General features: G+C 45.7%; 1 protein-coding gene across 4 annotated transcripts in view; it reads left to right on the top strand.

Annotated features, from left to right (window-relative positions):
- The window catches only part of LOC146355268 (cholinesterase-like), a 19,769-nt gene extending 2,312 nt beyond the window's left edge, over window positions 1-17,457 (top strand). For 2 of the 4 annotated variants that reach the window (XM_084840832.1, XM_084840833.1), the window contains exons 2-5: window positions 1,624-3,124; window positions 5,708-5,862; window positions 14,530-14,618; window positions 17,133-17,457. In XM_084840832.1, coding sequence (XP_084696958.1) covers window positions 1,632-3,124; window positions 5,708-5,862; window positions 14,530-14,576 — 1,695 coding nt within the window. In that variant the 5' untranslated portion in view covers window positions 1,624-1,631 and the 3' untranslated portion in view covers window positions 14,577-14,618; window positions 17,133-17,457. Of the gene's footprint in view, window positions 1-1,607; window positions 3,125-5,707; window positions 5,863-14,529; window positions 14,619-17,127 lie in introns of all 4 variants that reach the window. The other 2 variants (XM_084840830.1, XM_084840831.1) reach the window with 2 other exon arrangements.

The following is a 17,457-nucleotide window of genomic DNA, read 5'->3' as shown; positions in this document are numbered from 1 at the left end:
ATTTGCAGATAAGGTGCTGCCAAATCCCACGTCAGGCCAGTTTGTTCAGTAGTGCCCAGCCTGAATGACAGTTTACTCCTATCGAAAATGCCTCACAATAGGAATTTACTGGGCCGCAGACAGAGATTTCCTCCAGACTGGCTCCTTCAGATCCTACAACTGCTGATGCTATGGACCCAATCTAGAAAACCAAAAAGTTTGCCCCTGATGTATGATTATATTTGCTTAAGCCCTCTCCTTTATACACAGTGCTGTATAATTTTTATGAGTTGATTCTTTTGCAATTTTAAAATTATTGTATTAATATTTATTATGTTTGGATCTGCCTTTAGAAAGCTCAGAGTGGCTTACCCGGGACTCCCACACCATCTGTCTTCTAGTTATTATTATTATTTTGTTCTTATGTCGTCAGGGTGGGGTAGAGAATAAGTTATACAAAATGTGTAGGGCAGAGCATCAAGGTTGTGTAAAAACATTGAAGGGGGGAGGCATGTGTAAGGGATATTGCTAGCAGTGTTAAGTGGAAACATCCCTTGCCTTCATCAAGGGAATACACATAGCAAAGGGACACGGGGCTTCTTCACATGGGGCTTTTATCCTGCTATGGAGATTGCTTACTCACAGAAGTCTGCAGGTCCTGTACACGACGCAGCCCTCCTCCAAGAACCTCCTGCTCTTTTTGAGCTCTATTGCGTTGTTTTCCATGACAACGGAAGTCCAGCATTTTTCCTCCTCCCACCATGGAGTCGATATAAATGAGGCTATACTGTTTAAAGTCATTTTTATTGCAAATAAAACAATAGTGCCACCTGGTGGCTTTGTAATGAAACACATAGAAGTTTAGTTTTTTAAAAAACCACATGGAAAGGACCCAAGCTAATCCCACAAATATTCTGGAAGCAGAAGCCCTGGTAAATTGCAGGATTTTTAGCCTTGTGTGATGAAGGCCATATTTTGAAATGATCCTTCCCAGAAGGGAATTTGAAGGAGATGCTGAATGCCAGAGAACTGGGTACTTCATCATGTTTGTTGAAGAGGTCCAAGGTCAATGGCTGGGTTCGCATGATCACCAGGGGAAACTATGCAGTAGGGGTTATTTCTCCTGCCCCCACGCATGGCTGCCATTTGCTTAATTACCCGTGTTGCATCGTGTGGGTCGCTGTGTCATCTGAACCCAGCAAACGGAGCAGCAAGAATAGCTTCTAACTCACCCCCAAACCCATGGCTTGTAGTAGTGGTTGTGGGGTGGGTTAGAAGCCACCCCCACCGCGCTGTGTGCCGGGTTCAGATGACATGGCAACTTGCAATGCAGTGCAGGTAATTAAGGAAATGCTGGGTGCACGAGCAGCACACATGAGGCAGGGGAAACAACCCCTACTACGTACTTTCCCCCGCTGAACACATGAACCCAGCTGGTGAGTGGAGTTGTCCTGGTGGAGCTTTACAGATGTATCACAGAGCAGTGCTAAATGTGAAGACGCCATCAGCTGACCAATGCTGAGGTCTTGAGCAAAAACAACCATTCTGTTGTGACAATCAGTGAGATTGGAGCAGATTTTCCTTGAAAGAGAAACAGCCCAATTTGTACTTGTTGTAATCTCCTCTAGGACTCTCTCTTTCCAGCTGCTGCAATGCCTGGTTTCTTCGTCTCTTCATTGTCATGCTTCTTCCTCCTTCTCCTGTTTTCACCGATCTCCAGTTCGGCTTCTGAAGATGATGCTGTGGTAGTCACCAGCCATGGCCCAATCAAGGGCAAGCATCTCCCAGCTGGCCCTGGCTCTGTGACTGCCTATCTGGGCATCCCCTATGCTGAGCCCCCACTGGGGAATCTGCGTTTCCAGAAGCCGCTTCCACATCAGCCATGGAGTCAAGTCTTGGAGGCCACCAGCTTTGGCAATGCATGCCCCCAGTTCCTTCTTTTGGACTTCCCTGATATAGCCATGTGGGCTGCCAATCGACCACTCTCAGAAGATTGTCTCTTTCTCAACATCTGGGTGCCCCATCCACGGCCCTCTTCACCAGCTCCTGTCCTTGTCTGGATACATGGAGGAGACGGATTTCTCACTGGCACAGCTTCCCTGGACTTGTACAATGGGGCGCGTTTAGCTCTTAGTGAGAATGTCATTGTGGCCTCCATAAACTATCGCCTGGGGGCTCTGGGCTTCCTTTCATTACCACCAGCTGCCCCAGGAAACATGGGCCTCTTGGATCAACTGCTGGCACTGAAGTGGGTAAAGGAGAATGCACCAAGATTTGGTGGAGCTCCTAGTGGCATTACCATTTTGGGCCATGATGCTGGTGCATCCTCTGTGGGTTTACATCTCCTTTCAGCAAGAAGCCAGCCCTTTTTTGACTGCGCTGTGCTTCAGAGTGGATCTCCCACTGCTGTCTGGGGTTGGAGGAATCCTGCAGTGGCCAAGCAGAAAGCTCTTGCTTTTAGCCAGCTGCTGGGCTGTCCAGAAGGCAATGATACTGCTGTGGTGAGCTGCCTACAGGAAAAAGATGCCATGGAATTTGGTCAGCATGAGTTATCTATGGTTGAAACAAGTGATTTGGAGGTTCCTTTCTTACCAACAGCAGATGAGGACTTTTTGTCTGACGAGCCACAGAAGCTTCTTGAGGCTGGGCGCATTCAGCTTAAACCAATTCTCATTGGTTTCACCTCCGATGAAGCGTCTACCTTTGTGCCATATCTTTTTCCTGGCACCAATGACAGCCTAATCACTTGGGAACAACTTCTGAAAGCAGTAAGGATGATAATACGAAATACAACTGAACTGGCTGTTAAGGCTGTGGCGCTGAAGTACACTGAAGAAGCCAGTGGTCCAGGACGGTACCGCTGGGCCATGTCACAATCTTTTAGTGATTTCTTGTTCGTATGCCCAGTAGCTGAATTTGCTGCAAAGGTCAGAGAAGCTGGGAGTCCTGTGTACTTCTACTCCTTCAGACATCACACCTCTGGCTCCATTTGGCCTGAGTGGGTTGGGGCAACCCATGGTGCTGAGATACCTTATGTGTTTGGGACCCTTGAGTCAGCGGTGGGTGTCAACCAAACATACACAGAGGCCGAGGCTGCACTGAGCCATAGGGTGATGCGGTACTGGGCAGAGTTCTCCAGAACTGGGTAAGGCACTAACCTTTCCTTTCATACTGACTGCTTTATATAAGCATACTGCTTCATATGGAAGGAAGGCCCATCCATTCAATAGACATAACAAAAGGCATACCCTTAACTTTGCTGAACATTATTTCTGGAATAGAAAACAATCCCCTTTGCCTTGCAAAAGGATCAATGATGAAGTTTCAATTATTTTGTTTAAAGGCAATGATCTGGAAGCATATTCTTTTAACCGTGGGTTGTTTTGAATGAGGAAGGAAGCGTCCTGGCTCCCAACTATTCACCTGCTTCAGCTGTGCTAAACAACGGAAGGATGCACCATCCCTGGGTTGTTTAGCTTGACAAAGGAACCCAGAATTGTGGGCTGTTGGGGAACAAACCCATGGATTCCAAGTCTGGATTGTTCATCAACCAAGAACTGTACAATTCCCAGTATGGATGTCATGCTGAACAACCCATGGAGGGAGCATCCCTGGGTTGTTTAGCGCAGCAGAATTGGGTGAGAAATCTGGAGCCAGCATGCTTCCTCGCTTGCTCCTGAACAACCCATGGTTTGTTTAACCGTGGGTTGTTGCATCATCTCAGCTGAGCCAATATATGGCTTCCATGAGTTGGAACTTGCATTTCACCCAGGTTCTGCAGCATGTTACTGGTACAGTTTTGGACCCAGAGATGCTTTAGTGTTCTTGTAGCGGCGCTGTTCTGTAAACTGTTGTGCAAGGGGGCTAGCAGAAGACATTGTGCAAGAGAGTGTGCAAGAACTTGACAAATGTCACAATGCCCTGAAACTTTGGGCAAGACCTTTTGCAAGGGACTGGGCAACTTGTTGCACAAACAGAAGCACACTTTTGGCTTTTGGTTCTCTTAATTTCAAAAAGGATCTTGCACTGTCAGAATAAAAGCTCTAGTACATGGGGAAGACGCCTTTGGTTCTCAGAAGAGCACGTCTGGATCCAGCCCACAGTTTATCACATCTGGGGTTGCTGACTGGCTAGAAAGAAAACAACCTGGCTTATTCCTCCTTTACCAGAACTTGTTATCCAAGAACCAGCAGGTGAACCTTTCATCACCATGGCAATAAACATGACCTTCAGCTAATATCTGCCCATCAAGGTGCCATTAAATGTACAGGTGCCGGTGCCAGCAACAAAACATGCAGTCCAATCCTATGCATGATAATGGGGCTTACTCCCAGGTAGGTGTGCATAGGATTGTGGGAGGAGGTGAAGAGGGAAAAAGCGCCATAAATAACAGTGAAAAAAGGAGGAGATGAGCTCTGGTGCTCACGAAAACAATAGTCATTACGCTCGATGCATTTTGGAAGGTTTCCTTAATAGACTCACCATGGCTGCAACCCTATACATGGTGAAAAAAGGGGGAGACGAGCTCCGGTGCTCATGAAAACAATAGTTACTATGCTAGATGCATTTCAGAAGGTTTCCTTCCTTCATCAGGAATTATTGGAAGCCGCTTGTTTTCTTACTCTGGAGTGAACGAGTGTCCTTGCCTCTGAAAGCTTCTACACGCTGTGAGAGCGGTAGATGTGATCTACAGCGTGTACAAGCTTTCAGAGGCAAGGACACTCGTTCACTCAAGACAAGACTAAGAAAACAAACAGCTTCCAATAGCTCCTGACGAAGGAAGGGAAACTTCTGAAATGCATCGAGCATAGTAACTATTGTTTTCGTGAGCACCGGAGCTCGTCTCTCCCTTTTTTCACCGTGTATAGGGTTGCAGCCATGGTGAGTCTATTAATAGTTCTGAGAAGAAAACATAGCACATATAACATAGCACATTCACTAAGATATGTAAATACACTTGATATTCTCCTATTTAAATATCCCATTCATTAATCCTGAGGATTCACTAGACAAAGTGATGATGGCCACTTGGCACGAAAGCTGTATGCAGGCTCATGTGGCTTCATCTCTCTTGGTCTTCAGAACCCATATTTAAGATGTTCATACGGTATTTCACCAGAATTTTGAGGAGCAGATTTTTGCCTTTCTGAGCTATTATCCCCATTTTAGAAATCTGGAAGTTTTTACTATATTGTATAGATCTCAGTGTTGTATACTGGATGTCATGCTTATGAAATTTGAGTCAGTCATGTGTCCTGTTCTGTTCCATGGGGCTTACTCCCCTAGTAAGTGTGGTTAGGATGGTAGCCTAATTCTGTGTTTTATATGATTTTAAGGCTGGGAGCCAGTCCCATTGAAATGAATGGGATTTACCTTTGAGTAGACATGCATAGGTTTGCACTGCTTGGTTGCAATCATAAACATATTTCCCACTCATTAAGCCATCTTATACACAATGGGTCTTACTTCTGAGTAAATATGTTTAGGATTGCAGTGTAAGGTGCGAGGTGGACTTCTCTGAGCACAATGATGTGATATAAACTAACAAGCAAAAAGTTGCAAGCATATGATTTTAATATTGTAATTCTCCTGAGGCCCTGATCATGGAATGTGGTGGGATATACTGTGTAAAATTAAAATAAAGGAATAATAAACTGAGTATCTTGCAGAGTTTACATGCAACCATACTTTCTGCTCTGTCAGAAATATATTTTTACTTCCTCCACAGGAATCCGACAGGGTCAGGAGCCAATGAGGTAGAGTGGCCACTCTATAATGCCACACAGCAGAACGTCTTCTACCTTGGCACTGAGTCATCCCAAGTTGCACAAATATCACCTTTCCGACACTGTGACTTTTTGAAAAGGCATTTGGCAAAGCCAAGTGAGTTCAGCTCTTTATCTTGCAGTGTATGTGTTTGGGTGTCATGAGATAGATGTCTCCAGTGGAGGCTGGAGGCTCCGTTTTCTAAAGGAGCTATCCAAGGTGCTGAACCCATTCGGGATATAGGATTCAGCACCTTGGATTGCTCCTTTAGAGTTTTGGCTGGTTCTGACTAGGGATGGCAGAGAATTCTGCCCCCCCGCCCCCCGCAGATCCCCCCTGGGACAAGACTCACCTGGGGCGGATCTTCCGGGTGGTGGCAGCGGCAGCGGCAGCGGCGGCGGCGGTGGCGGCCGGTTTTCTGACTGGCTGCCCCACTGCCATTTCCACTCTTGTAAAAAAAAAAGAAAAAAAGAAAAGAAAAAGAAAGACATGATAGGCTATGTAAAGATTTACGTAGACTATCATGACTAGGTTTTTTTTTTTTAAAAAAAAACATGACGTGATAGGCTACGTAAATCTTTACGTAGCCTATCATGGCTGGGTGGGTTTAAAAAAAAACCAAAAACCACATACACAAATGGCGGCAGCTATGGCCGCCGCCATTTGCGTTCCTTATTTTTGCCCTCTTAATCTACGTAAATATTTACGTAGACTATGACGGCAAAAATCAAGGGGAACTCAAATAGTGTAGCGGGCGCTATTTGCGTCCCTTTTTGATTCCCCATTTTAGCCTACATACATATTTACTTAGGCTAAAACGGGGAATCAAAAAGGGATGCAAATAGCGCCCGCTATGCTATTTGCGTTCCCCTTGATTTTCGCCGTCATAGTCTACGTAAATATTTACGTAGATTAAGATGGCCAAAAAGAAGGAACGCAAATGGCTGCGGCTGTAGCCGCAGCCATTTGTGTACGCGGTTCCCCCCCCCCCCCAGAGCCCTCTGCGGCCGGAAATCTGGCTGGAGACGGCTCTGGGCTGGGCTGGGCCTGGCCGGCTGCTCCGTGGAGCTGCCGTGCAGCACAGTCGGCCATCGAGGATTCCGGGGGGGAGGAACGGATCGCCTCCCCCCCCGTCAAGGATTCCGGGGGGAGGTACAGAATGCCTCCCCCCCCACCAGCAACATAATCCACGGAAAGGTAAGTGGCTTTCGTACAACCCTAGTTCAATGTCCATGGAAGGAGGTCATTCGTGGGGACTTACGGTCTTTTTGTAGAATTTGCACAGATTTACAGATATATAAGCAGAGCATCAGATGAAGGTTCACAGTAGTATTTACACCTCAGCATTAGGTTTCTTGGCAGATCACCACAGGATTCTTCCAGAGAGCAACATAGCCCTCTTTGGGCCTCTTTCAGTCCCACTGCAAGAAATCCTACTCTCTTAACACGAGCAGCTTGGATGACCTTACCTTGGGGCAGGGAAAAAGCCCCAATTCCCAAATGGCTCTTTCCTTCCAAAAGAGCCCCTCCATGGAGTTATATCTCCTTAACTAGCACAGTATTAACTAGCACTAACCACTCTGCCAGAGGTATCACAGAGAATCTCAAGCAGTCCTACTAGTTCCATTAAGAATCTTCTGACCACACCCCAGTCTCACAACCGGGAATCACAGGGTGGGCATTAAGTTCTTCACTTTTAAAAGTCTGATTCTACTCACTTGGAAAGAACCAAAGCACCACCTGTTCACTGGAGAACAAACTAAACTGCGCTGAATAGGAAAATAAAAATAAAACACAAGAACAGTCTGAGGGTGCAGTCTTTAGCTATAGTAAAGATTTAAAATTAACCCAATATGACAGTAGGGCTGCAATCCAGCCCATAGATAACTTTCAGACTAACGCTCCTGATTTACCACAGTATATTGCTTCATGATCCCCACCTTCTCTGAGCAGTGGGGATGTTTATTTACAATTGTACAGGCTGAACAGGCAGCAAGCCAACCTGTAAACAAGCAGTGCTAAAAGCAATCACTCCAGCACTGCAAAGATCCTTAAAACTGTTTCTGCCACTCTTTGGTATCTTTCCCAAACACCTATCCTGTTTTCTCCTCCTCTGGGTGAATTAACAGTGCCCACAATAGTCTTTGTGGCTTCTCTGACCCTAATGCCAGTCAGTTTCCAGCAACATGGAGCTGAAACCTGAGTAAACAGTTGCACCCCTGGAGTTCTCATGGCTCAGATAACTGAGGCACGTGTAACAATACATTTGTTGTTGTTCAGTCGTTAAGTCGTTTCCGACTCTTCGTGACCCCATGGACCATAGCACGCCAGGCCTTCCTGTCCTCTGCTCTCTCCCGGAGTGTGCTCAAGTTCATATTCATTGCATCGGTGATGCTATCTAGCCATCTCATCTTCTGCCGCCCCCTTCTCCTTTTGCCTTCAATCTTTCCCAGCATCAGGGTCTTTTCCAGTGACTTTTCTCTTCACATTAGGTGGCCAAAATATTTGAGCTTCAGCTTCAGTATCTGTCCTTCCAAAGAGCAGTCAGGGTTGATTTCCTTTAGGATGGACTGGTTTGACCTCCTTGCAGTCCAGGGGACTCGTAAGAGTCTTCTCCAGCACCATAGTTCGAAAGCATCAATTCTTCGGTGCTCAGCCTTCCTTATAGTCCAGCTCTCACAGCCACACATTACTACTGGGAAAACCATAGCTTTGATTATACAAACCTTTGTTGGCAAGGTGATGTCTCTGCTTCTTACTATGCTGTCTAGGTGTGCCATAGCTTTCCTCCCAAGGAGCAAGCTTCTTTTAATTTCATGGCTACAGTCACCGTCTGTGGTGAACCTGGACCCCAAGAAAGTAAAATCTGTCACTGCTTCCATTTCCTCCCCTTCTATATGCCAGGAAGTGATGGGGCCAGATGCCACAATCTTAGTTTTTTTTAATGTTGAGTTTCAAACCAGCTTCTGCACTGTCCACTTTCACCCTCAACAAGAGGCTCTTTAGATCCTCTTCGCTTTCTGCCATTAGGGTGGTATCCTCTGCGTATCTGAGGTTGTTGATAATTCTCCCGGCAATCTTAATTCCGACCTGTGATTCATCCAACCCAGTGTTTCTCATGATGTACTCTGCATATAAATTAAATAAGCAGGGCGACAATATACAGCCTTGTCGTACTCCTTTCCCAATTTGGAACCAATTGGTTGTTCCATGTCTGGTTCTTACTGTTGCTTCTTGACCCTCGTACAGGTTTCTCAGGAGACAGGTAAGGTGGTCTGGTACCCCCATCTCTTTAAGAATTTGCCACAGTTTGTTGTGATCCACACAATCAAAGGTTTTAGTGTAGTCAATGAAGCAGAAATAGACATTTTTCTGGAATTCTCTTGCTTTCTCCATGATGCAGCGAATGTTGGCGATTTGATCTCTAGTTCCTCTGCCTCTTTGAAACCCCGCTTGTACTTCCAGTAGTTCTTGGTTCACATGCTGCTGAAGCCTAGCTTGTAGGATTTTGAGCATAACCTTGCTGGCATGTGAAATGAGCGCAATTGTGCGGTAGTTTGAACACTCTTTGGCATTGTCCTTCTTTGGAATTGGAATGTAAACTGACCTTTTCCAGTCTTGTGGCCACTGTTGAGTGTTCCAAATTTGTTGGCATATTGAGTGCAGCACTTTAACAGCATCATCTTGTAGGATTTTAAATAGCTCAGCTGGAATACTGTCATCTCCGCTAGCTTTGTTGTTCGTAATGCTTCCTAAGGCCCACTTGACTTCACTCTCGTTCAGTGACCACACTATCATGGCTATCCGGGACATTCAGATCTTTCCAGTATAGTTCTTCTGTGTACTTTTTCCACCTCTTCTTAATCTCATCTGCTTCTGTGAGGTCCCTGCCTTCTTTGTCCTTTATCATGCCCGTCTTTGCACAAAACGTTCCCTTGAGATCTCTGATTTTCTTGAAAAGATCTCTAGTCTTTCCCATTCTATTGTTTTCCTCAATTTCTTTGCATTGTTCATTTAAGAAGGCCTTCTTGTCTCTCCTTGCTATTCTCTGGAAATCTGCATTCAGTTGGATATATCTTTCCCTTTCTCCCTTGCTTTTCGCTTCCCTTCTTTCCTCAGCTACTTGTAAAGCCTCATCAGACAGCCACTTTGCTTTCTTGCATTTCTTTTTCTTTTTCTTTGGGATGGAAACAATACATTATTGCTACAAAATAATGAAGAGAACAGGTAACTCCAATGTGATGATGCAGCTAGCTCAAAGCTGAAAGGACGGCTAGCAGCCGACGGTGCTGGTGGTGAATGACGAATCCAATGTTCTAAAGATCAACACACCATAGGAACCTGGAATGTAAGATCTATGAGCCAGGGCAAATTGGATGTGATTACTGGGGAGATGTCAAGATTAAATATAGACAATTTGGGTGTCAGTGAACTGAAATGGACTGGAATGGGCCACTTCACATCAGATGACCACCAGATCTACTACTGTGGACAAGAGGACCACAGAAGAAATGGAGTAGCCTTCATAATTAATAATAAAGTGGCTAAAGCAGTGCTTGGATACAATCCAAAAAATGATAGAATGATCTCAATTTGAATTCAGGGTAAGCCATTCAACATCACAGTGATCCAAATATACACCCCAACCACTGATGCTGAAGAAGCAGAATATCAAGTGCTGCAGATCCTCATATCAGTTCTATGAGGATCTGTAGCACCTAATGGATAATACGCCAAAAATACAGTCTCCTGTATTTTCATTACAGGAGACTGGAATGCTAAGGTGGGTAGTCAAATGACACCCAGAATTACAGGCAAGCATGGTCTGGGACAGCAAAATGAAGCGGGACATAGGCTGATAGAATTTTGCCAAGACAACTCACTGTGCATAACAAACACTCTCTTCCAACAACCTAAAAGACGACTTTATACATGGACTTCACCAGATGGTCAATACCAAAATCAGATTGACTACATCCGTTGTAGCCATAGCCAAAGGTGGCGGATATCTATACAGTCGGTAAAAACAAGACCTGGAGCTGACTGTAAGTCAGATAACAAACGTCTTATTGCACAATTTAGAATCAGACTAAAGAGAATAGGGAAGACCCAAAGATCAGTTAGATATGACTGATATTCCTCACTAATATTCCTAATGAATATGCAGTGGAGGTGAAGAATAGATTTAAGGGACTAGATTTAGTAGATAGGGTCCCGGAAGAACTATGGACAGAAGTTTGCAACATTGTTCAGGAGGCGGCAACAAAAAATGTCCCAAAGAAAAAGAAAACCAAGAAGGCAAGATGGCTGTCTGCTGAGACACTGGAAGTAGCCCAAGAAAGAAGGAAAGCAAAAGGCAACAGTGGTAGGGGGAGATATGCCCAATTAAATGCAAAATTCCAGAGGTTATCCAGAAGAGATAAGGAATTATTTTTAAACAAGCAATGCATGGAAGTGGAAGAAGATAATAGAATAGGAAGGACAAGAGACCTCTTCCAGAAAATTAGAAACATCGGAGGTAAATTCCAGGCAAAAATGGGTATGATCAAAAACAAAGACGGCAAGGACCTAACAGAAGCAGAAGAGATCAAGAAAAGGTGGCAAGAATATATGTAAGATCTGTATAGGAAGGATAATAATATCGGGGATAGATATGACAGTGAATTAGAGCCAGACATCCTGAAGAGTGAGGTTGAATGGGCCTTAAGAAGCATTACTAATAACAAGGCAGCAGGAGACGACGGTATCCCAGCTGAACTGTTTAAAATCTTGCAAGATGATTAGGGATGTCAGAGAATTCTGCAACGGATCTCGGTGAGGCCGAATGCCAGTGCATTCGGCCCCCCGAAATCCGTTGCGGAATGAAGCCCACCCCACGAAAGGCGCGCGAAACGGAGAACTTACCTGCTCCCGTCCGTGCTGCTTTGCGAATGGCGGCCGTCCTGCGGCCGCCATTTGCTTCCTCCTCTTCATAGCCGTGATAGGCTATGTAAGTATTTACGTAGCCTATCACGGCTAACGCAGGGACACCACTTGCATCCCTGTGGAGGCCGTGATAGGCTACGTAAGTATTTACGTAGCCTATCACGGCAGGGGGGGGGAACCCCAGCGTACGCAAATGGCGGCGGCTACCGCCATTTGTGTACGCTGAGTTTTTTCCCCCTGCCGTGATAGGCTACGTAAATATTTACATAGCCTATTATGGCTCAATACAGGGACGCAAATGGCGGTGGCTATGACAGCTGCCATTTGCATCCCTGCAGGGCTGCCCAGTGACGGCATGTCCGGCTGCGGGCAGCCAGGCAGGATTCCGGGGGGAGGGACGGAGCGCCTCCCCCCCCATCGAGGATTCTGGGGGGAGGGACGGAGTGCCTCCCCCCCACCGTGGATGCCCCTGCGTGGAGCCAGGTAAGGGAGTCGTACATCCCTAAACATGATGCTGTCAAGGTAATGCATGCCATATGCCAGCAAATTTGGAAAACACAAGAATGGCCAACAGATTGGAAAAAATCAACTTATATCCCCATACCAAAAAAACACTAAAGAATGTTCAAACTATCGAACAGTGGCACTTATTTCACATGCCAGTAAGGTAATGCTCAAGATCTTGCAAGGTAGACTCCAGCAATTCATGGAAAGAGAATTGCCAGATGTACAAGCTGGGTTTAGAAAAGGCAGAGGAACTAGAGACCAAATTGCCAATATCCGCTGGGTAATGGAGAAAGCCAGGGAGTTTCAGAAAAACATCTATTTCTATTTTATTGACTATTCTAAAGCCTTTGACTGTGTGGATCATAACGAACTGTGGCAAGTTCTTGGTGGGATGGGGATACCAAGTCATCTTGTCTGCCTCCTGAGGAATCTGTATAACGACCAAGTAGCAATGGTAAGAGCAGACCATGGAACAACGGATTGGCTTAAGATTGGGAAAGGAGTACAGCAGGGCTGTATACTCTCACTCTACCTATTCAACCTGTACGCAGAACACATCATGCGACATGCTGGGCTGGATGAAGCCAAGGCTGGAGTTAAAATAGCTGGAAGAAACATTAGCAATCTCAGATATGCAGATGATACCACTTTGATGGCTGAAAGCGAGGAGGAGCTGAGGAACCTTCTGACGAAGGTGAAAGAAGAAAGTGCAAAAGCTGCGTTGCAGTTAAACCTAAAAATACCCAAGATTATGGCAACCAGCTTGATTGATAACTGGCAAATAGAGGGAGAAAATGTGGAGGCAGTGACAGACTTTTTCTAGGTGCAAAGATTACTGCAGACGCTGACTGCAGCCAGGAAATCAGAAGATGTTTACTTCTTGGGAGGAGAGCAATGACAAATCTGGATAAAATAGTTAAGAGCAGAGACATCACACTGACTACAAAGGTCCGCATAGTTCAAGCAATGGTATTCCCCGTAGTAACCTATGGCTGCGAGAACTGGACCATAAGGAAGGCTGAGCGAAGGAAGAGAGATGCTTTTGAGCTGTGGTGTTGGAGGAAAATTCTGAGAGTGCCTTGGACTGCAAGAAGATCAACCCAGTCCATACTCCAGGAAATCAAGCCAGACTGCTCCCTTGAGGGAAGGATATTAAAGGCAAAACTGAAGTACTTTGGCCACATCATGAAAAGACAGGATACCCTGGAGAAGATGCTGATGCTAGGGACAGTAGAAGGCAAAAGGAAGAGGGGCTGACCAAGAGCAAGATGGACGGATGATATTCTGGAGGTGACGAGCTTGACCTTGGGGGAGCTGGGGGTGGCGACGGCTGACAGGAACCTCTGGCGTGGGCTGGTCCATGAAGTCACGAAGTGTCGGAGGCGACTGAACGAATAAACAACAAAGGCTCTTTGAAACGTTGTGTTCTTTATAGCAGTGCTGGCACAAGCTCTCCCGCCACCTGAGGTGAGAGAGCACACATGCCGCCACAGCCCATCACTGCCGCTACCACTCCCACCCCATCTATCTCCCTCCCTTGCTCCCACCCACACCCTTCCCTACCTGCCCCATTGCTACTGCCCACTCTGCCACTGCCATCTGGTGGCAGTGAATGAACTACGCTGCTTTTACATATGTTACTAGTAGAGCCTCTCAAAGCAAGTGGCGGGCGGCTGGCCTCTCTCAAGAGCTGCATTGGCTGGAAAAGCAGCCAGCGTGGCTGTTCAGAGAGGCAGCCAACCGCTTTTCCACCCGAGTCGGCTCTTTGGAGAGTTTGGCCATTCTCTGCTTGTTGTGAGAGGATCTGCAGAGCAGGCAGTGGGCGGCAATCGGGCAGGGAGGGAGGAAGTGGGAGACGAGAGATGGCGCAGTGAGTGGGTGGACAGATGGGACAGTCTTGCTTTATAGTATTGTGGTATTGTGAAAATACATAAAATATGGGGCGTCCGACAATCCCAAGTGCATCAAAACCTCCTCTTACTCTTCTGCTGTTCACGCACTTGGCTCTCAGGCCTGGGATAACTATGAAATTGCACACTACAGAATTAAGCTGGTTTGAAAGTAATTCCCTCTCACCAAGGAGCCACAGTTCTGTGGTGTTCGTGTGCGCACACACATTGGAGGTATGAGGACTCTAATGAAAAATCCCCAGCACCCTCATTAAGATACAACTCCAAGAATTATTTGGGCGTCAAGCCATAGCAGTTAAACTGCTATACAACTGCTATGTCAGTAGTCCTCAAAATTCATCTTCCAGATTCAAAGTTGTCCCTGCTTATGTAGTTGTAGTGAGGACAGCAGTCTTTAACTGCTTCCTTCCTTCCTTCCTTCCATCTTTCTTTCCTTCTGCAGATAAATCTGGAGAGGATTCTGTTTCACCAGGCAAGGAGGAAGACTGAAAGAACAAATCAAATACCCAGTAGCAGGAATCCCAATAAAAGGTAAGTAGAACTTAGAGCTGAGCCTGGGGGCATGGGGTGTGTGTGATACATAGCCCAAGAGTATGATGAAGAGGTAGAAATGAAGTGGAAAGAATGAATGGATAGAGCACACTGAATGCTTAGTAGCAGAACATTTTCACTCCTCTCCTTTTTACTCTGCTCTTGCTTTGCACAGTCCACATCTAAAACTCTTTCTTGCTGTACATCTAGATCTTTTAAACATATACCTTGGCACCTTGCCAAAGAGCACTCTCATCATGATATCTCTTAGTGTCAACAAAGTTCATTTCACAGCCTCCCCGGTGAAAACTGTCTAGTTATGATATGAGAAAAGGAAACAAGCCAGTGTGAACCCTGATATGTGGTGACAGTAATGAAGCTGTGAAGAATTGTTATGTCTTGCATAAAAGTTTCAAGGGTTCCAGCATTTACCCAGCAGTTACCCTCGGTTTAGTTTCCTTAGAAGGAGGTCAGTGAGTATAAGATGGAGGGTCCACAGCACTAACATCCCAGCAGATTCCAGCTCCCCATCAGATGCCCTGGGAAACCCAGGGCATCTCTACACCAGCCTAAAATCCTGCATTTAAAATGGGGCTTTCTGCTTCCGTTTTAAATGCAGGATCACCTCTGACTCCCTGTACACGCGCTCCCCTCCCCCCCTTCTTCTCCCCATAGCTGAGTCTTCCATTATCTTTCATTGATCTCGCTCCTCTTCTTGCAGCTTTTCCTCTTTTCACGGAGGAAACTGAAGCGGAACACAACGGGGTAATTTGATAGCTCATGATCTGCGATTTATCTTTTAACGGAACAAAGGGCATTTAGCGCAGGAGGGTCAGGGCAGGGTCACTGCGTCATGTAAAGAGCCCTCAAACTTCGGTGAAGGAGCGATCTCAATCACAGGATAAAAGCTCCAGGTGAAGGAGCCTCCATAGTGCAATAGGTTTTCTGGCAGGGATCGAAGTCAGCTCTCTGCTTCCTTTTCAGATCTAGTTCTAGCACAAATTAGGGATGGCTGTCACAGGGAAATCCCTTTTTAGGTTTGCTGGATTTCCCCAGAGCCCCCGGCTCAGTTTGTATTTGTAAGCTGAGCTCCAGGCTTTTTCCAGAAATCTGGGAATTCTTCTTGGATTTCTTTTCTTAAATGCCATTTACACAAATTGTGGCCTTAATTTGTGGGCAAATTAATCTGCATTGAATTGGGCCAGCTCATGCCAATGTGCAGGGGGCAAGCTGATTCCTCCAACATCCCTAGCACAAACTGACCTTGCTACACACAGACCTCACTCACCCCCCGCCCCGGTCTAGTGGGAGGAAGAAAGAAGAGTTACCTTCCCCATCACTTAGACCTTCTTGGGCCATCCTAGCAACTATTGCAAAAAATCACCAGAATGTTGCCGGCTATCAACCGTTCTTTTTCTGGCCTTAAGAGATATTGCCCCAAGGCACCCACACTGCTAGCTTGACTTACAAAAATGTGAAGGGTCAAGGATCACATAGTTGGAAAGGATCCTGAGGCTGAAACACTTTGCAATAAGAGGCACTCAGTTGCAAATGAACCCTATAATAATATTAAGTGATGGTGGCCGGTGCAGGGTACAGCATAGGGACTGATTCAAAAACTTACGGTCTACTTGTGTGGGCACCTAATAATTATTTCCATCTGGTGGCATTCCATACGGTGTTTGTAAAATTTGGTAGTTGCACTGTTCAGCCTCACTGTGTGGACTGGAAACTGTTCATGCTGGTGCCAATTATCTGTGTGGCCATGGCACGGATCACCACCCCATTAAGCTGACATTTGAGGAAAATGGCTTCCACATATTTAGCCCCCATGTGCAGGCCAATGCAGGATACAGTGTAAGGCCTTAATCAAAAGTTATGGACTACTTGTGAAGGCTCCTAGCAATTATTTCCCTCTGGTGACACTCCCTGCGGTGTCTTTAAGGTTTAGAAGTTGCATTGCCATGGTTTAGCCTCATTGTGAGAACTGGGAACTGTCCATGTTGGTGCCAATGATCAGTGTGGCCGTAGCAGGGATAATCTCTGCACCATTAAGTTGACACGCAAGGAAAATGGCTTCCACATATTTTGCCACCACTTGCACCACCAGCCTATAGAAATAATATTGGCTACTAGTCTTGATGGCTATGTGCTACCTCCAGTACCAGAGGCAGTGTGCCTATGTACACCAGTTGCTGGGGAGCATGGGTGGGAGTGTGCTGTTGTGCATGTGTCCTGCTTGTGGGTTCCTGCTTGACAGCTGGTTGGCCACTGTGTAAACAGAATGCTGGACTAGATGGACCCTTGATTTGATCCAGGAGGGCTCTCCTTATGTTCTTAATATTTGTTGGCTTCCACGTAAGGTTGTAATGTATGAAAAGGAATCTGAATTTTATTAATTTCTTTATTACATTTGTCTACTGTTCTCTCAAGAAAAGCTCAAAACACTTTAGAGTGTCTAAAACACATTATTTATGTATGTATTTCATTTCTTTACTGCTCTCTCAAGAACAGGTCAAGACATCCAGACAACCTGGGGGGGAAAGAAGAAGCTATTCTATAGAAATGTCCATGCTCAGTGATGAGGATCCTTTGCCTGTGCAGGCGTTGCTTGCTGTGAACTTGGCCCATGAAGAAGAATCTAATTAAAATCCACAGGTTATTTGCCTGTGAGCTCTTGATCTTTGTTGTTGAACCTACAGCAAAGTAACTATTCTGCTGTCTTGAGAAGGGTTTTCTTGCTGTCTGGAACCTGCATCTGTTAATCACTGAAAAAAATCGAATAAACATTTCTTGAAATTCTTTGTGTAAATAGGTTGGTACCAAAGACATCTAAATT

This window comes from Heloderma suspectum, chromosome 2 (assembly GCF_057233095.1).
Source record: "Heloderma suspectum isolate Gila_16-S chromosome 2, 16-S_ref, whole genome shotgun sequence".
Lineage (NCBI taxonomy): Eukaryota > Metazoa > Chordata > Lepidosauria > Squamata > Helodermatidae > Heloderma > Heloderma suspectum.
Note: the sequence above shows the minus strand (reverse complement) of the source record. Positions and strands in the feature narration are given on the sequence as shown.